This window comes from Plectropomus leopardus, chromosome 15, assembly GCF_008729295.1.
Source record: "Plectropomus leopardus isolate mb chromosome 15, YSFRI_Pleo_2.0, whole genome shotgun sequence".
Lineage (NCBI taxonomy): Eukaryota > Metazoa > Chordata > Actinopteri > Perciformes > Serranidae > Plectropomus > Plectropomus leopardus.
Genome location: NC_056477.1, coordinates 7979182 through 7999975, shown reverse-complemented (window position 1 = coordinate 7999975; position 20794 = coordinate 7979182). Strand labels below are relative to the sequence as shown.

General features: G+C 40.9%; 1 protein-coding gene across 1 annotated transcript in view; it reads right to left on the bottom strand.

The window, feature by feature from the left end:
• lrpprc (leucine-rich pentatricopeptide repeat containing) overlaps nucleotides 1-20794 on the bottom strand; it is a 74236-nt gene that overhangs the window by 50526 nt on the left and 2916 nt on the right. Inside the window, 16 exon segments of the mRNA XM_042501937.1 lie at nucleotides 976-1041; nucleotides 1242-1319; nucleotides 2806-2912; nucleotides 4002-4059; nucleotides 4952-4979; nucleotides 7213-7282; nucleotides 8927-9017; nucleotides 9153-9271; nucleotides 16994-17101; nucleotides 17344-17449; nucleotides 17543-17694; nucleotides 17844-17988; nucleotides 18192-18318; nucleotides 18496-18582; nucleotides 19204-19262; nucleotides 19501-19622. Coding sequence (XP_042357871.1) covers nucleotides 976-1041; nucleotides 1242-1319; nucleotides 2806-2912; nucleotides 4002-4059; nucleotides 4952-4979; nucleotides 7213-7282; nucleotides 8927-9017; nucleotides 9153-9271; nucleotides 16994-17101; nucleotides 17344-17449; nucleotides 17543-17694; nucleotides 17844-17988; nucleotides 18192-18318; nucleotides 18496-18582; nucleotides 19204-19262; nucleotides 19501-19622 — 1523 coding nt within the window.

Here is a 20794-nt window from a genome sequence, read left to right as displayed (position 1 = left end):
CAAGAGACAAATACATTCTTCAATTGGACTACAACCAACATCAAACTGGCATGTACACTGTACACCTGAATGAGAGGAAGTAAGTCACGAGCAAAAAATGACGCAAATATTGACAAATCATTTCTGCTAAAGAGCTCAATGGCTAAAGACAAACAATCTTAGCAATCTTACAACAGCAAACTTTGTTTTTTTCCTTTAAATGCATAGGTCTCCCTTTGTGTCCCCTCTCTAAAGTAGGAGGTTTTTTAGGGTCAGTGAATGCAGCACATGCAAAGCTCTCCTTTTTTTTTTTTGCACGGTGGGTAAGTGACCTGTGGATCAGTTCAGGGCTGATCAAATCACATTAATGGAAAAGAGGAGCAGATGCAAACTTTTGGACCTAGAAGAACAGACGGTGAAGTTTCACTTTCAATGGGCCTGCTACTCCGTCTGTGCCAACAGTATGTTCTGTGCTCCGAGAGTGTGAGGGAATGGATAACCAAGTGGTAGGTGTAGTTCAACAAATCCATTAGTGGTGGCAGATGTTTAAACATGGAGGGCAGCCAAAAATGAATGAACGCGTAGGAAATCCTGAAAACATGAAGTTTGTTTAATCTAATGCCCTCTTGATTTCAGTTGTTTGTTTCCTGATTTCCATTTCTCTTCTATTGTATCAGCTCCACTGCCAACTTAACAGGCTGAATTGGCTGACAAAGGCCTACTAGTGCTAACAGTGCGTGACGCACCACAAAAATGGGGGTGACACACGCTCACTGACAGCCCAACTGCTGACTGTCAGCCTAATGAGTCAGGACCCTTTGGGGAAATTACAAGACAAACTGTGGTGATTGATTAGATCTAAATTTTTGCAAATTAAATTCAAATGTGAAGTTAAAGCAAAGTTAAATCAATAAAAACCTTCTTGAAGCTATGCACCAAAAATTTATTATATCGCATCTCAAATTTTTACTCTTCCTTTCAAACTGTCGTACTTACGCGGGGAGCAGCTGCCACAAAGCCAGTGGCACGTCGGTCTTTGGGGTCCAGCAAAGCAACCACATCCTGACACACACAGACACACAGTTTGCAGTTATCATCTACACAAACTATAATAAGCGTACAGAAAACAAAAGTAGCACAAAGACATCCTTGTGACTGTGTTGACTCTACTGGTGCCAGTGACTGAATGATCTGAACGTTCTATAATAAGTAATACTAAACTGGTAAAATGTGATGAGAACATTAAAAGACAAGCTCTTTACCTTGATGAGCTCTGGGATGTTGTAAGACTCCAGAAGATTCCTGATGCCTCTGTAGATGTTTACTGAAATGATTATGTTCTGCAGAGAGACAAAGAAGGAGGACATCAGCATCTGGAACTGAACCTGTTGCGTTTTGTTAGAGGTCAATGGTTGAGAGTTTAAGAGGAGCACCACCCAAAATAAGAATCCTAACGTATCATTTCCTTGGCCTAGGAACTATTTATCAATACTTACCAGAGAGGTAAGTCTCAAACATGTGATGTTATCAAGCATAAAGTCTGAAGCTGCTGCACAGACGATGAATGGGAGCCTGATTTTGTGGAGTCACTCAACTTTTTTTTTCTTTTCTTTTCTTTTTTTTTTTTACACCCAAACTATACAAGATACACTTTTTTATCAATTCTAAAAACGTTCCACATTAGACAGGGAAATCATTTTACTGAACTCCAAACGGCCAGTTAAGACGTGACCTTTGACCAAAAGTGTAAAACATGATTTAATCTTCCACAACATGTCTGGATGTCCCAACTCAAACCTTTACTCTTCAGAAATGGAGCGCGGGGAGGAGGTCATGTGTTATGTAGTGTGTGTGTGTGTGTGTATGTGTGTGTGTTGTGAATAATCCAAGTGTGATTACACACTGCAAATCATCTCAGATCAGACCCTGTAAGCTCCTTTAAAGCGGGAAGGTTATGAATGAACTGGATATATAGTATATCAGTGTATGAATGTGTGGTGTATGTGTTTGTTTTAAGTAAACTCGCATTAGAGTTCTGATTCTCTGCCCAAGCCCTATTGGGCTCGACCCAACCAGCCGTGTTCAGGCCAGACTGCGCTGTAGTTTCTCATTATTCCCTCATTTAACAATTGGGTCGGGTTCTTGCCAATTTATCTTTTTATTGTTATTATTATTGTTATTATTATCATTATCTTGCATTTAGGACAGGAGTTTTAAAGTACTGAATCGAGGGAAAGTGAGAAAAAGGTAAAGCAATATATTGTAGATTCGGGGAAAAGAGATATAGTGTGCAAGAGAGAAGACAAAAAATGAGAGAAGGAGAGACAATTAGCACATGTATTTGGGCTTTTTAAATGTGGGTGAACTTGCTTACTATGTCCTCTCACATTGCCAGTATGCAAGAAAGTGCATATTTTTGTATGATAACACACAGAGCTCCTACTAAAACATGTCAGCATAAGAAATTGGCCAATAACCAATATCAATATATGCACTGTTGTTACCACCTAATTTTACTCATCATCAAGTCTCTTCTGTAGAGGAATTAACATAATATCATGCATACTCTTACGTGATGGCCCACCAGCAGATGGAGACAGAAAATATCGTGCATCACTAATCCCGATGTTAGCTGGTGTTAGCCGTTTTTTTTTGCAGTGGAAAAGGGTTTTAGTTGCCAGTGTTTACTTCTGCCCTCCCAGCAGTGGGAGAGATGTGCGTAGTATGCAGTTTTATCCACTTTGCCACGGGCCGCCAAGCAAACCAGACGCAACAAGAGGCACAGGCCACTCAGATATGTGTGCGTGTAGGTGTTTGTGTGTGTACCTGAGCCTTCAGTTGATTGAAGTATTTCCGCAGTTTGTCCTCCTGTGCCTGCACCTCACTGCCTGTCATGCTGTCGATTATATTGTATAAGAAGTAGGCTACCGTTTCTGTTGGGGATGAAAACACACACACACACACACACACACACACACACACACACACACACACACACACACACACACACAGTGAGCAGTTGTCTAGGGAATACATTTCATTTGCAACCGTGTCAGTCACTGCATCCATTTGTACATTTATACTATTTTTCTGTAACCTCTGCAGAGTGTGTTTGTGTTTTTGCTGACAGAGGCTGCTTTTGGGGCTGGAGTGTGAGTGAATGTGCAGTGGCTGGCAGTGACAGCTTCCCCCTACTTCAACTCTCTCTCTCACACTCACACTCACACTCACACACACACACACACACACACACACACACACACACACACACACACACACACACACACACACACACACACACACACACACACACAGATGTCGTCTAATGGGATGTGACATGGATAACAGTCTCCATCGCTCCCACCAGCACAAACACCAGTTTCCAGCGCTGGAGACTCTCCGTGACATACACACTGACACGGAGCGACATTAACGCTCCACACACACAGCCAGACAGGGGATGCTGCTCAGTAGTCACACACACACTTTTAACTACTCAGCGCTGTGTCAGCAGCCAGGCTCTATTTCCTCCAACAGAGAGAGCAGGTCTTTGACTCTCAGACACACACACACACCTGGACATAAACACACACAGGCTTCATGACGAGAAGTGGGCCAGTCAGCAGTATCCTGCTACTGAGACTGAACATAAACACAGACACACACAGAGACACACACACAGACACATACACGGGGCAACTTTCTGTCATCTGAATTATAGTTGGAAGCTAGCTGAGACAGAGACTGCAGTCTGCAAGTTTCTGTACCGATATGTATTAGATGATGAGCGCACGCGCGCACACACACAGACACAGACACAGACACAGACACACACACACACACACACACACACACACACACACACACACACACACACACACACACAAACACAAACACACACAAACCCTTCTCCAGCTTTCTCACCTACACAAAACCACTAACGAGTATTGCATTCAAGTACACTGTCAGATATAAATGTCTTCAATTGCCAGTGAGAACAGTTTGTAGAAAAGCTTCCCTACCAGAAGGCTTGGAGTTGTCTCTGGAGAAGCGCTCGTCGTTGTACAGGAGCTCAGTAATCTGGGAAAACAGATAAATAAATTAAACACACGCATACAGAGTAGGACAAGGATTGTACTTTAAAAGCTACTTTGAATCATATTTCAACATAATTGTTCCATTATTTTGACAGAAACTGTGATAGTGATACACATGGCAGCTTTACTGGGAATTTTTGCATTTCATTTTACCTGAAAAAAAAAAGAAAATTAAAGTTGTGTTTTTTGCTATGTTCTATACCTAACTGTACCTTATATTGGAATATGATTTGTAGGACAGGGCATTTTGTAGCACAGCAATTCTCCTTTTAGAATGATAGTTGTGACAAATTTTACCTTTATCAAAAAAAGTAGCAGCTCCTGGGATTTGGATATTGCACTTGGCCATATTATAATATTTTTGATAGACTGTGCAGCCCTACTTAGTGGTTAAATTGCCTGATAGGCAACCCAATCATAAACATTTCTTTTTTTACTATTTGTCTCACCCTGTTAACCTTAACCCACTACATTTTGCAGTAGTTTAAATTTAAGTGTGTAAATTAATTGTGCATTTTCATGTCTGCAGATCACCTTGCTCAAAAATGCCCTTTGAGGGACCAATTAAGTATTTTCAATTTAGATGACAACTCACCCTAAACATCTCATTATTTATGTGGCATATGGAGATTTAGATAAAAAGCGGCAAATGGCATTTGTTTACTATAAGTTTTACTATAAATAATTTTAAAAATCAGTTAGAGCAATTTGCTTTTAACTTCAATAATTATTTTGATAAAGTGTTATCTTTTTTATATGTAGGCTTTTTTCATTTTGTTAAGCTACTAAAGTTTTTTTCAAAATTAGAAATCGTGTTATTGGTATATTATTCTCCGCAGACACACAACTCACAGTGTGGGCATGTTCCCACTTACCTTCACCATGGTCTCCACATCAGAAGACCTGCAGGGGGCAGTAGAGGACAAGACATGAACACCCAGCCCACATGCACCACCAGTGTGTGAACAAGACTCCCATCGTGTCAGGGTTAATGTGCAATTTGCTCATAAGTGAGGCTACGTTTTGCTTTAAGGTTACAAACCATAAAAAGGACATTTCTGAAAATACATCTCTTTAAGAGCAGCACCTCAAACATACACGTATTCTCTCTCTCCCATGTCTTTCTCCACACTCCTACAAACTCTGCTTAACTCCATGTTCATACCATTCTTTCCCCATGAAGTTGTCAAATCACAATATTGCAAAATGTCTCTAATCTAAGCCCTTTTTACTACTTATTGTTTGTACTGTCTGTGAACTTTGAACTATTGGTGAACTACGGATTTAAATTTAATCTGGTGTTTCATTCATTTAAATAGGATGTGAAAATTGTTTTAAATCTATAAGAACATACTAAGAGTTTTTTTTCTCAATTTTATCCTTTTTAAAAAAGATAATTTTTCCTTTTATTCTCCCCTACTTGGAACATGCAATTCCCATCACACTATATGCATGTCAGATATACAAGTTTAGATGAGCTGATACATTTTCTTGACATCAAATGGGGTTTGAATCATGTAACCATAATCCTGAAAGTGTCATGTCGCCACAGCTCCTGAACTGACAGCGTAGCACAATACAATACAGCCAGTAAGAACGACAGATTTTTCAGTTTGACACTCTCAATCCCGCAGTACAAGAGAGGAAAGACAGCAGTACAAAAGCCTGGGAAACCACAAAAGACACACACACACAATTACACACACACACTAAATGATGACAACGTGTGACATTTCTGGCGTTGTCAGCTAGTTGGTGGAGAGGAGGAGAGAGGGGGAGACAAGAGATGAGAGGAGAAGAGAGAAGAAGAGGTCTTTAATGATTAAATTATCCCCTGACCTTGTCTTTGACAGGGGCAGGTCCCGCTTTGCAATGACACGACGCTCATTCGCACACGCACTCACACACACATGCATGCAAGCACGCACGCACACACACAGAGTCCCCTAGCGACAAGCCCAATTATGACCCTGTCAGGCAACCTAACAGTCAGAGGGGTGTGTAGGTGTGTGTATGTGTGTTAATGCAATGAGAGCAAAGTAAATGGAGGAGAGGGAGCCACAAAAAAGACGGACAAACTGTTCTTGGATACAATGACTTTAAATATATTTTGAAATGCATGCATGCACGCACGCACGCATGCGCGCGCGCACACACAAACACACACACACACACACACACACACACACACACACACACACACACACAGAAGACATGCCAAATTCTGCACAAAAAAATCTGGTAATCTACTTTACTTTTGGTTTTGAAATAAACTAAAACTCAATTGCCGCAATCGTGCATCTGCTGCTACTACCCCTATTTTCCTTAGAAAAAACATTATCTACACTTTATCTATTGTGTTAGTTAACATAACAGAGAATGAATAAGCTGAGGTTAAAGCTCAAAGTTGAGCTTGACTGTGCCCATTTCAGCTTTTTTTTTTAGTGGAAGAAATAACTTTGGTCCCTGCAGACAAAGTCAGCACTTTTCTCTTTGACTCACCTCCAGCGTTGCTCAGGGGCCAGAGTGTTTTTGTGCAGTGTGTAGTGTTAAACTGTAAATATTCATAAACACCCCTCAACAAAAGCCCACGGGTCAGACCCTGGTCCTACGGCTAACTCTGTGTGTGTAATTGTGTGTGTGTGTGTGTGAGAGAGAGAGAGAGAGAGAAAAAGAGAGTGAGTCGGGGTCTGGGTTATGAGGGGTATTGGTGGGCATCTGCTAATTTACATATCTCCCACGGTGCTTTGGGGCGAGAGCTGAAGGATGACTGCCTCCATATGCATGAGGCAGCCGTGTGTGTGTGTGTGTGTGTGTGTGTGTGTGTGTGTGTGTGTGTGTGTGTGTGGGCAGCTGCAGGGAAAAACACTCCATCACACACACACACACACACACACACACACACACACACACACACACACACACACACACACACAAAGACACACACAGACGCTGTAGATGGTGTGATAGGCTGCACATGTCATACTCGTAGCATATGCTGCAGTGACCTCCATAGCGCTACAGGCCTCCCTAAAACGCCAGTCAGGAGTTGTGAGGCAAAATATGGAGAAATATGGAATATCAAATGACGGAGAACACATTAAGACACAAACAAGCGACGGGCTAATTGACTCACCGTTTGAAGCCTTGGATGAGGCTGCTGCGGAAGTGATTGAGGTCCAACGAGGGGCAGGAAGGATCCGACACTGAGAAACAGAGGAGACGGGAGGATAAGAGATGAGAGAAAACATAAACAGTGTGTGTTCATGTGAATGGATAGACGTGGTTTACAATGCGATTGTATCTGGGGTATAATGTTGGAAACCTAGTAACATGTAAGTGTAAGAAAAGATCCTACATTTTACTCAAACTCACTAAGTCAATACATTCCCCTCCAGAGGCTGCTAAGTACCAACTTCAACTAACTAGTAACTTCAAGCTTCTAATTTTGGCTCCTGGGCAGCTCAAATGCCTCGCTCTAAAACACCTCAAAGATACTTCTGACACAGAGAGTAGTGTTTGTCATTAATGTCACCCATCCTGATTTTCCCAGCTAGGAGTCAACGCCTGTTTCTTTGTCCAGGACACCAAAATTCAAGACAAACAAGATAAATAAGAGTTCCAGGGTTGTAATAAACTACAACTATTTTTAAGAAAGGATATGAGAAGCATTAGTCAAAATGTTATGAATAAATTAAATGTTTAATCCAGAAAATATGGAAAAACAATAAAAGATACCAGTAACCAACTTCCAGTGCCCACGATCACATCTTTAAATTATTTGATTTGTATGATCAAAAGCTCAAAAGCCAAAAGTGTTCAATTCATAGTAACATAAAACATAAAAAGCAGCAGATTCTTCACACAAGAGATGTAAATGTCTGTTGTAGGGGTCTCTCAATCAAAGCAAGAACAAAAGACAGGAGGAGTTCAGGATGTTTTTAACAATAGGTCGAATAATCTGCAGGGGTCTCCTTCTCTCTAAGACAAACAGACCCAGTGGTTTAAACTGGTAAAAACACTGAATAAAGCAGTTTCATGGTAAAAATCAGTGTTTCTCCAACACTGTCTGCAATAGCACGGGCTGGAGCCGAGGTGCCGCTAAAGTTTGCTCAGCTTGTTAACTTAAGATTGAGATGTAAAAATGTGGCTTAAACTCTCTGGGTTTGAACATTGTTGGAAACATTTGTGACAGGTACACAACTCAACAAAATACATAACACTAATCTAGTCATTTTAGGACATTTTAATGTAGAGAAGTTACATATTATATTTTTAAGAAGCTGCGTTTGGCATTTTTTTGCTCGATTAATCAGTAGAAGGAAGCGGGTGTGCTGTGTTTATGGCAATACTGCATACTGTGGAGAAACATGTCAAATGTTAAAAAATATTAAAAACTGTCTTTATGTGAAATACATAAAGAGGCAACAGAGCAACGTATGTTAAAACGAGTGCCGGATGTTTGAGACTAAAACGAGATGAAAGACAGAAAACAGGAAGAGTCATCCATTATTTAACAGCCTTCTCTATCCCGTCCCTCTGCCAGTTGAGGTGCCTCTCGTTCTCGCTCTTTACATATTCACACAGACTAATCTCTTAAAAGGCCTGATGAGCACAGAGGAGTAAGTGGGCAAATGTATGAGTGTGAGTGTGTGTGTTAACGCTGGTCCAATTAGCCCGCAGGCGAAGCAGCAATTTTTATGATGATGGGTGCTCAAGATGCCAAGATGCAGTAGAGCTTCTTTGGAATGTGTTGCTGTGTGTGTGTGTGTGTGTGTGTGTGTGTGTGTGTGTGTGTGTGTGTGTGTGTGTGTGTGTGTGTGTGTGTGTGTGTGTGTACACATGCTTACATCTAGTGTAGAGTTCGGCCAGGTTGCTTACAGCCATCGAGCGAATCTCTGTAGCCACGAAGCCATCCGCCTCCAAAGAGATGCCTGCATCCTAAATAGAGACAAATATGTGAGCAAAAACTTTTAATTCACACTTGACCTATATAAACACACACGCACGCACGCACGCACGCACACACGCACACAAACACACACAAACACACAAACACAGAGACATACAGATTACCTTGAAGGCCTGTTGAACTGCTTCCATGTTGGGGAAGGCAGGGAGGACGTAGTTGCACAAAGTCTCGACATCGAGGCCCACCTCGAGCTCCTGCATGCCCTTCACCACCTCAATTATCCCTACAACATAAGCAAAGTCAATAATATCAACTTTTTGTCCTTGAAAGCAAAGCTGGCTGTTTTTTGTGTAGTGACAGAGGTACTTAAGATTATTAACGAAATTTGTGTCAACAGCCAATACAAAAAAACTGAGTTTGATATCAGTGTTGCAATTAAGTTATTTCTCTGACTGATTACAGTTTAAGTCTAAAAAATACCAGAAAATAGTGAAAAGGTCCCCAGAATTCAAGTTGTTTTCTTAAAACTTACAGCCTCGATTCAAAGAATATTCCTCTTATGATGATATAAAAGAAAAATCTGCAAACTGACAGGAAGAGGCTGTAACAAGTGCAGGTCTGGCATTTTTACTTTTTAACTTACGCTGGTGATGCTCAACCTACAGCCCAAAAATGCCAAATCTGGCCTGAGATAGGGTGCTGACCACTTTCTAATTTACAATGAAAACAAAATGATTCATACTAGAACTTTTTTGTACTTTGAAAGAAAATAACATGTCAGAGTACATTGAAAGACATAAAAAAAGTTTCTTTATTATAAAGTGTCTGGACTGGATCGCCCGAAACCCCCAATAGTGGTCCAAACCCGAATATCCTCCAATTCTAGAAACTTTCCTACACATGACCTATGCGATGTGACAAGCAACTCATTTACTGATAAATATTCAGTGCTGGGATGGTTACTATTGAAATGTAATAGGTTACAGAATGAGTTACCCTTTTAAAAATGTAACTGAGTAATGAAAATATTTCCAATACTCCATCACACAGCGAAAAATGCAAAGCAACAACATTAATGTTATATAATCTTATGATCTGATTAGGCAAATTGTTTCAACATTTTATTTCATATATATATGAAATAATATGTCGTTGAGAATGCGAGCAGAATAAGTTGGTATCTGTGTGGTGACAGATTAATTAAGAATATTTGGATTAATAGTCAAAATAAAAAAACATTCAAGTGAGAGACAAGTTTCTTATATGCACCTAATGCAAGAAAACAACAGGTTAAGACTTTTAAAACTTTTTTGTTTGGCTGTTTTAAGCCAATCGCATAATGCACTTTTACCGAAACGCACACTTTCCTCCACTCACTCTTATGTACAGGCCTGGAGCTGTGTAGGCACTTTTTAAATATGAGTCTTGGAAATGAGCTGGCACACACTTTCTTTCACCCCTTCAGGTAAGTCACCACACACAGACACACACACACACACACATACCATCGACAAAATGCTAATGGCTTCTTCCCTCTCCACCTTGAACTGGAGGATACGTGTACATAAACATGCACTCGGCCAGAAGTGGACTCCTACACCATCACCCTGCTCTCCAGCAGAGCCCTGAGGTCCTGCCCCAGGGAAGGAGGCCAAAACAGCCACATGCATATGGAACAGGCACACATGCACTCTCAAAACACCCGCAAGTGTGTTGGTGTGCACATGTGGAGGAGGGAGTGCAGCACTTTGCATTTGTCTGGAAGCGTGCCCACAAAGGACACTGGCCTCAATGAGTCCCCGTGTGTGTTCATTCTCAGTGTGTGTTGCTATGCAGTTTTAGGTGCATCTATATGCTACATATGACCACATCCAATGTACCGATCCACCTTGTTCCCAAGCGGACTTCAGCAAACTACCATAAAGTGCTTCCTTGAGTTGACACACCTCAAGATGTTGTGTGTATTTACCCTCCACTCAGGTTCTAAAACACACACACACACATATATATACTGCTCCGTGTTTCTGCAGCCTCTTGGGACATATGTTCACCTGGCAGTCTCTCTCTTTAACTAAATAAAATATGAGTCCCGGGCTTTTATACGCCATTAAAACCTGCGGCTAGGGCTGCATTACCCCAGGTACGACTACCTGCACCACTCCATCCATCCATCCAGCCTTCTCCTCCATCCGTATCACTCATTCATCCACCCATCTCACTATCCATCTACCCTGCTTTCAAGAAAAAGAGAAAAAGTAAACAGGCAATCTTTCTCTTCTTCTCAATGGAGGATCCATCCGTTCTGTCGTCCGCACGTCCATTCTTACCCCCTAATCGCTTTCATCCAGGCTTTTTTTATGAAAGAAAAGAGGGAGCTCCTGCTTTCCTCCTGAATAATCCATAATCAATTTCACGGTGAGCCAGACAGACAGAAAACAAGTGAATGAAGAGCTGGAGGTATAAATGCATGAGCTGGCCTTCTCGCTCTCTCGTGCTTTCCGGCTTCCGCATGTGAGCTTTCATGATCATCAGCACTTTTCTGTTGTCCTACAAGCATGACTTTTTTGTCAAGTCAAGTCTGTGACAAAGAGCTTTTAACCCTTTGAACCACAGGCTGCTTTTCGCTCAGTTGTCGCTCCCATTATTTACAGGCTTACGGCCTTTAAGTCAGGGGCAGTGGAGGTACTAAAGGCGCCAAATTAAGGTCTACATAAAAGGGACAGCCAACAGGATGGGACCATGGGCAGGATGTTTTGACAACGTGTTATGCGTGCAACCCACTACCAAAAGATTTAAAAAAGCAGCTGATGACAGTTAGCAGCTAACTCAAATAAGAACAGCAGCTGGAAAATTTGGAGAGCAATGAGGTCCGGAGCTTCTTGCCCTCCAAGCAAAGGGCGAGATCGTCCGAAATATATCAGAGACGGTAAATGATTGTTATTGCCATGTTATGCCTGCTGTTGTTTATAAAGAGCTGCTGATGTGTATGTTATATGTTACACCAGAGCGCAATGCTGTTGTGTTACACATCATGCCTCCTTTGCTTCTGAGATGCCTTTGGTGGTCTTAATATTTATGACCATGAAGAGAAAAGGTAAGATTTCGGAGTCAAATTGCCGCAATCTGGTTTCTTTAAAATTACCTCAGCATCTTCCCATGACTGCTATGTGAAGTATGAGACACTGTCCATGCTGTAAAACGTCTCCATAGACATAAAATATGAAGTTGTCGACTACACCAAAAAAGTTGAGAATAATTAAAAAAACAGTGAACATACTACACAAAATAATATGTGATATTATAGTGTCATTTGCTCCCTTCTCCCTTTAGGTCTTTTTTCTTTTCACTCTATAATCCGCACATGTCAGAAACCCTTTTTGCCTTCTCCCCTGTCTTAACAATTTAAATAAAGATTCAACACAGAGGAGAATTGAGAAGAGTAGAGGCCTCCTCAGGTTGGTCAGCATAAAGCCTGACATACCATCCAGGGCAAGAAGTATCAAAGTAGTGAGTTAAGCATGGCAGTGGTCACAAGATATCATCATCAGATTCATGTCTTCAGGTTAACTGTCACAGACGAGAAGTGAGGACGGAGAAACGAGAGGAAAAGAGGAGTGGAGTGAACCGGTCGCTGTCATTTCCTCCCGTCCTTGGACATGAGTACCTGTCACTTCTCCTTTTCTTTCTCCTCCAACACCATCTGTCTCGCCAGCTCTCCGCGTCTATGACTCTCGAAAGGTAGACTTTGTTTTCTGAGAGGCGTTGACGGGTTGTTGTTTGGAGACAGAAGAGAGTGCAAGAAAATCTGTATATTTTGAGGCAAGAAAAGCTGAAATTTCATCCTTGCTTAATTTCTTTGGCTCTCATCCCACCAATTAACTCGGCTGAGGCTGAAATAGAGTTCACGGAGAACTACATTACAGATTGCCGTGGCAGTGCTTCATGAACGCAGCCCACTCTACTTGACAGAGCCGCATTAAAGAAAGAGTGAAAGGGTTGAAGATGAGGTCATATAAACAGAGTAAGGTGTGGGTGGAGGCCAGGAATAAAAGTGGACTAAACAAGGGAGCTTTTACATCTCTCATCACCTAAAACACATAACCAGAAACACTCCCTTCCTCTGCACTTTGCCCTCCCTCTCCCTTCCTCTTTTCCTTACTCCGCCATGTCAGAAGTGATAAGAGCGCGCTGCGTCGCCAGGGCTGACAAGCAGTGACTAGCTGGCGGCAGGTGGGAAGTATGGCCCAGCATATGCTTCCGCTAAACCCGCCAAATCCACACCTCATCAAAATGCAAAGGGGATTTTTCCCCCCCTTCTTCCTCCCCCGTTGCTCTCCTCTCAACTCTACAGCTCTGGCCTCTCTGCCCGCTAGTGACACCTGTGGACAAAAAGTGACACGGCGCTTAATATTTCATGGGCCGTGCACACTGGGGCGCGTAATCCAAAGTGAATTCCCTCAGAGCGCTTGCATTTACATGAAATCAAGTCACTCCTCATCAGTCACATCACCTGCACTGCCCCCCGAAAGCCCCCACCCTTCTCTTTCTCACAAATGTGGACACACACACACCTCCTGCAGCCAGTGAGTGTGTCAGAGAGCGCAATAGGGAGAGAGAGAGAGAGAGAGAGGGGAAAAAAATGAAAGGCTGCATCATTCATGAGGGTTAAGGCTAACACCATCGGAAATGAGCCAGCAGTGTGTTAGAAAAAGAGATGTTTCTCCACTTTCCTTCCTTCCATCCTTTTTTCCACACTGCGATACTAAATGGATGCAGTCTGATGTGTTTGTGTGGCTTTGAGACTGTGCAGTCAATTGGGAAATTTAAGTAAAAGTGTGTGTCTAGTCTACATGTACGCGGTTGTGCATGTTTAAGCTCATGTCTAGTCCTCTTCTTCGTGCTGCCAAGCAAGGCGCTGAGGCATTTCACCATCCAAACTGAGAATCTGTCTGGACCACACACTGAAGTCAATCTGCGCCGTCACCACAGTGGTCAAACCAGTTTCTCCTCCCTGCCAGCTCAAATGCTGTCAATTAGCTGACAGGGGAAAAATACATCATTTATTAATCGCTCTAAAAAACCCCAAAGAGAGAGCCAGAGCTCAGCATATATAAAGCACTTAAAAGCCAAGCCGCCGCTGAGTGCGTTTGACAGGGTACGTTCATCATGAGTTGTGAATTCTGACAAGTCTCCAAATGCCGACCATTTGTCACTGAGATGATTTCAAGCACAAGCACATCGCCGAAAAAAACAAGAGAAAGAAAATATCCTTCTGCAAAGACAGAAATTGGGAACAGAAATATTCCACTTAATACTGTAACTGCACATGCTGAGCCATTATACTGCAGTAAATGGCAGATAGAGAAGACAAACTTAAGACATTGATACCAGATTCCCACAGATACCCCCTTTTCCACCAAATTAGCTCGGGCTCTAAAACTAGTTTGGTTCACAAGTCCTAGAACCTCGGTGCTATCTAGCAAACCAGCCCAGGTTTCTACCAGCTTTAAGGGGAAAAATTTAATCAAGGATATGTCACCAAATGAGGGCATTGCAAAATGCACAACAGCAGTGGTAACAAAACGGTGGATTAACTTTTGTCCTGTTAGCATACTTGTTTTTATATGGGCTGTCAACCATTTTTTTTTAAACTGCTGTTAATCGTTGAATTTTAGAAAGTATTTGCGATTAATTCATTTTTGATTTAAATGGTGAGAACGGTCCAAAATTAGCTGCCATGTTGGTGGGAAAGAGTATGAGTGTGACACAGGCTGAAGGCTCAGCAGAAAAGAACAGCCTTTTGTCTATTTCCAAAGACTCATTTCGTCTCAAATTCATAAACTGTCAAGGATTTCAAGGACCCATGGGAACCCGGGATTATGTGCGTTACATGTTGATGAACTGCAGAAAAAAAAATATCTCAGTCCTTTGCAGAATTTAACCTGAGTTTTTAAAAACAACTATACAAAATGACAGCATACATTTCCCCTGTAATTTAATCTTGTTATATCAGCCAATTTTACATAAATGCTCTTCAGTTTGTGTGATTTAATGCTGATGCTTTGGTCCTGTCAATTTAACATGGGTCGAGACTTAACAATACTAGAAAATATTGTTTTTCATTAAAACTCATAGGCAATGGAAATAGAGGAGAAGGGGGAGGAGGAGGAGGAAGAGGAACACTTGGGGGAAGAATTGAGCTAAAGAACAAGTTTGGTTTGATAAAGTCTTGGAGAACAGCCACTGGAGCAAAATGACCTCTGGCCCCTCAGCCTCAGGCCTGTATGTGCATCCATGTTTGTGTGTCTGCATGTGCTTCAGGCTACTGAGCCCCCTAGAGTCCACCAACAAGTAAAGGTGGTTAGTATAAATGCAGTAAAGAAGACTCAGGTGCCCCCTGCCAAGAGGCAAAGTTCACTGGACCAACCATCCTCACACACTAGTGTGCACCACTTTCAGCAGCGTCTACACAGTTGATACAGTCAGCTTAGCTTTAATATAGAGTCAGTGTGTGCAATAAATGCCATACTACCAGGTTTAATGTTGAAAATTCCATCTTTTCATAGATGATGGACAATTGTTTTTTTTTGGCGAGACACCAGTTTTTGAGTAAATATTATCTTCACTGTACTCTATACATTTCTTCAGCCTGGAGTTTCATTCAGTAAAAGAAAAAAAAAGTCAAAACATTAATTGGTAAAAACATGTCCTGTAGCTGTACACTGAGGGGCTACAAGAGGCCAGAATTGGAAGATCAGGACAAGGAATAAAAACTGAGCACACTTTCTGAAAGTCTGAGTTTCTTTTTGGCTCATCTGTCCAAAGTGGCTGTCATTATGTTTTGCGATCTATTCCTAGAGCTCTCCAGAGAGACCAGCATGCGCTTGCGTTTGTGAGGAAGTGTGCACGTATGTCGTTTCATCTCTTCCTGCTCTAACTCGCTCACGCAGGGATCGGACATCTTTGCCCTTGACTGCCCCAGCCCAGTGAAATCTTTCCCAGTTGGACCACTCTGTAGGGCATTAATATTTGAGCGAAACGCTCCTTTAAAAGCTCTTTCTGGTACAGAGGACTGAGGAAGTCATAATCCCCTTTACACCACAGAAATAACACACATACATGCTCATAAACTGAGCATATCATGCTCTCCATGTCAGACTGGACGTACAAAAAGCTGGTGGGCACATTTTTTTTTCTTTTTTAGCAATCCATTAGATTCTCACATATACATGCGATTGCTCACATGAGGCTGGAGTGGCTTTAGGGTCCGACTACAAGCTTCTCAACACAAGTCACCATGTTCACTTCTCAACGACTGGTCTCTCTAAAGCTACTGCCTTCCAGGTGATGGCTGAAAGGTAACATCTGTATTTCTTGGACCCTATTCTCGCCCGTTTCTGTGCCTAACTGCATAATTTTTGAAAACTGTCAACGCCTGCAATGTAACCACTAGAGGCATGTTCACCTCTCACCGCAAGTACTTGATTTGACACTGATATCCTCATATCAATATTTTAAGTATCTGGCAACACAGAGATACACAGAGATAGACTTTTTTGTCGAAGAGTAAGATCCTTTTTGTTTATCCAGAAACATCCATGAAATCACTTTTGCAAAACCCACCAGACTGTTGTTTCCATTAGTCATGTAGACTCAAAAACATGGGAAAATAAGGTCCAGGTATATATGAAGACATTTATTCAAAACCTGAACAGTAGTTTGGCTTGGTTTTTCTTAAATCAAGCAAACAAGTGAATTTTCTTTCGAGATTTGGGGCAATACTCAAATATGATGCAGAGTGAACTTTATACAAAACAGGCAAAGCTTCAGTGTAATCAATATTGTTAAGTAATTAATCAAAAGGAAAAGCTAAAATTCATAGCTATTCAACAAACAAAAGAAACTGCAAATATAAAATTCACCCCTGTAATGAAGCTACAGAATCAAAGTTGAAAATCAAAAGCTCTCTGTGTGTGTGTGTGTGTGTGTGTGTGTGTGCGCGTACCATGTGTGTTGTTTTCTTTCAAGTGCTGGACAAAGAGGGGCCAAAAGTAGTGAGGTCTTACAGGAAAGTCCTGCTCCTTCATTTTCTTCATCAGCTCTAAAGACATACCTGCGAAAAAAATGTAAACAAAAAATGTTTATATATTATTCAGCTAAATGTCTTTTCAGTTTCCCATCCGGAAAATAACTTTACATAATTTGCATCTAAATATCTTTTATGTGGTTAATTTCTTTATAATCACAATTCACCAAATGCAAATAGATCAGTGTGGGTGTAGGGAAATCAATTGATGTATGCAAGTGGATGAGACAGTCTCTCTAAATGCGAGTAAATGAGAGTGTGAGCTGTACCAGTGTTCTTGGCCTCCAGAGCACAGGCCAGAGTAAAGCTGAGTGCCGAAGTGTGCAGGTTTGACTCCTGCAGCTCTTTGCAATATCCATGGATCTTTTCCACTGACTATAGTGCACAAAGAAATAAAAAAATACATTTAAAAATTTAAATTAATATTCAACATCCACTGTAAAAAGGTTCAGGGGGTGATGGATGTACCGTCTCCATGTTGACACAGTGTCTGAGGAAAAAGTTGCCCATGTTGGCGCTGTCGCTGTTTTCAGACTGCAGAGAGGGAAAAGTCTTCAGGATTTGAAACGCTGTGTCCTCCTTGCCCTGGGTGATGAGGCTCAGGCCCAGGTTCATAGCATCTAGAGGAACAACGACAAACACTGAGCCTCATAACACTGTAAACACTGATGATTGCAAGTACAGGTGATAAGTTAGAAGTCACTTTAATAACATTACTTTAGCTGCTGAAGATGACAGTGAAGTGGAAATCAGTGAGGTGTGTGTTTACCTGGAATGTAACCCCTCTCATACTTCAAGCATTCGATCATCACTGGGACATGCTGCTGGTGTCCGGTCTTGGCAAGAGAGTAGATGATCTGCATGATGTCCCTGTCCATCAGACTGCAGTCTGTACTCTCTGCTTCCTCCAAAATCTGACAGAGAAAGAGAGAGACAGAGGATGGAGACAGAAAGGATGAAGAGAACAAGGAAAGCAGGGAGAAGAGAAAAAATGAAGGAGATATGGAGATGACAATTTGTTAGATAGGCAATCATTTATTAGATACAAAATATATGTATAAAATGTTGGAAAATGGGCATTAGTATCGCCTTAACAACAACCTGAATGACCACAGACCTGTTTTAGACTCTCAAGGTCTCCCTTCTCAGCGTAGGCGTTAAGCAGTGACACATAAGTGTCAGCACCGGGTTCAATTCCTGCTCCTCGCATCACAGTCAGGATGTTCTTAGCACTCTCGATGTCCCTGCACAGTGAGAGATGAAAGCTGGTTTAAAATTGTTATTTAAACACCACAACTCAGAAAAGCTCCCACACATTTTCTACCTTGCAAAAAATAATGATTAGGAAATTCTTAAATTTAAAATTTCAATACAAGCATATATTGTAAGCTGTAAGAGTGTTGTAAAGCAGTGACACTCACCCTGCACGAGCATGACCTGTCACCAGGGAGCTGAACACGGCCTCGGTGATGGGTAAATCTTTGCTCTTCATGAAGCCCAATATGGTGCTGAGAAAGTGAAGAAGGGACCTATTATGCTTTTCTGCATTTTGCATTTTACATATAGTGTTATAAAGAGGGATGTTCATATTAAATGTGGGTAAAGTCTCAAATAATGGGGTAAATGTATGTAAAAATAATCCCTGAGAGCAAAAACCGAAGACTTTCTACTGTTCTGAGCTCTCCATTTCCATTTTTTTCTACTCTGGCTACAGAATGATGTCATAGTGTGCTGGATATCTTTATATGGTCATCTGTTCCTGCAAGGATTTATACTATGTAGCCTACAGTGCTATATGAAGCTATATCATGCTAATGCCAGGGGAGCATGTTAACTTGGTTGCTATGTTTTTAATTGCTCACTGATTTCGAATCACATTCCTGCAGGAAAATCTGTACTTCATGACCATTAAAGCATGTAAACATGTTCTAGCAGAAACCTCAAATACAAGTTTTAACCTAAAAATTGATTCAAAAAGACTAATAGTAGATTTTGGATCTGTAACCAAGCTTGACCAAAAGACAGCTTTTGAGGGCAATGCTGTTTTGCAACCATCTGTCAAGTTGCAGACGTCAGAGCATGAACTCAGCTGTTGGTTGGTTCATGAGCAGAACACAAAGTTTGCTGACCTGGCTCCCTCGATATCCCCATTTTGGCAATAGGCTGCGATGAGTCTCTGGTAGGTAACCTGTGCACAGCAATAAAAGGGACATCAAACAAAGCTTTAAGGTGAGGTACCATTTTTAAGAAGGGATGTAAATAATTAATATGCATAATCAAAAACAATACACTGCATATTAAACAAATTCTTCATTTGAATGACTATTTCTGTTCCATTGGCAGTGCTTGGTTAATTGATTAAGGCACACAGAAATCTAACCAGGTGTTTTTTCTGCCATCACTGTACCCCACAGTGCAGTGCTTACTCTGTTGGGCAGGATATTTGCTGCTTCCATCTTGGCCAGAAAGTCAGTAGGAGAGAACTTGAATTCATTCTGCAGGTAAACCTTCAGCAAGGCGTTGTAGTGACTAACATCATACTGTGCACCTGCGGACGACAATGTGCCAATGTATAACATCAACAAAACTAAAGAAACCACAGCACACAGTGACAAAATCATTATGATTTATATATTTTACAAAGCTGCTGGAAATTCTCTTGAACCTTGTATTTGTAGCTTGAATACATGAGAATGATGCACTTCATACAGCAGCTTTTAGTGTAACTTTCTCCAGTTCAGTCTCAGCCTAATACAGGGTTCCTACAGCTTAAGGCAAGTTAGATATTAGACTTTTATAATGCCACTCATAACTCACATCAATTGCCAAAATATTTATTGCAACTTAAAACATTACTTTTTGGTGATGTTCATGTATAAGGAGTTTGGCATTTTTTATGTGTTTAAAAAAATAAGCAACCAAAAAAAAACAAACAGATGTTATCATTTTTTAAATTTTACAATATCAGAAAAAAAATACTGAAAAATCCAGTTTCACATGTCTGAGCATTTTTAAGAATTTTAAAAGATTTAATTAATATATTTTAATACCAATTAAGGCCTTTTTTTAAGATTAATGAATTTAATGCCTTTTAAGACTTTTTAAGAGTCTACGGGAACCCTGTAATAACACAAACAAAAAACACCTCTAAAAGCTTAAACATTTGAAACTGTGGTTAAATGCTTTGACTCTGATGATTGCACTGTTTTATTTGTTGTATTGTTACTGTAGTTTTGGCAGTCACTCCTTGCTGTGGGTGCCATGTGATACTATGTTTGGTTGTAGAGCTCACTGGAGCAAATTCCAGATCTGCTGTAAAGGTTCATTTGGCAATAAATTATTTAATCTTGAAACCTGAAGTTGAGCAGCAGTCAACAGCTATATAATAGAGTACTGCAGTTAAGTCTTAGGCGTCTTTAAACTTTGTTATCTTAGCAAGGTTGTAACAATCGCACACACTTATTTCTCAGTAGTCTCTCTACAATAACACAACTAGAACGTACAGGAAATATGTATACAGTATTAAAAACACAAATATTCTAGAATAAAACAAGAAAGTTGCAAGTATTTAGGGTGTCATCCCTTACCGCTCAACATGTTTTGAACAATCTTGGGCAGATAATATGAGCTCAACAGTATTAATCTTCTAGTGTATTTACACCTGGTTGCATACAAGACATGTTCAAAGGTCAATATTGATTGTTTGGGCTATTTTTTGTT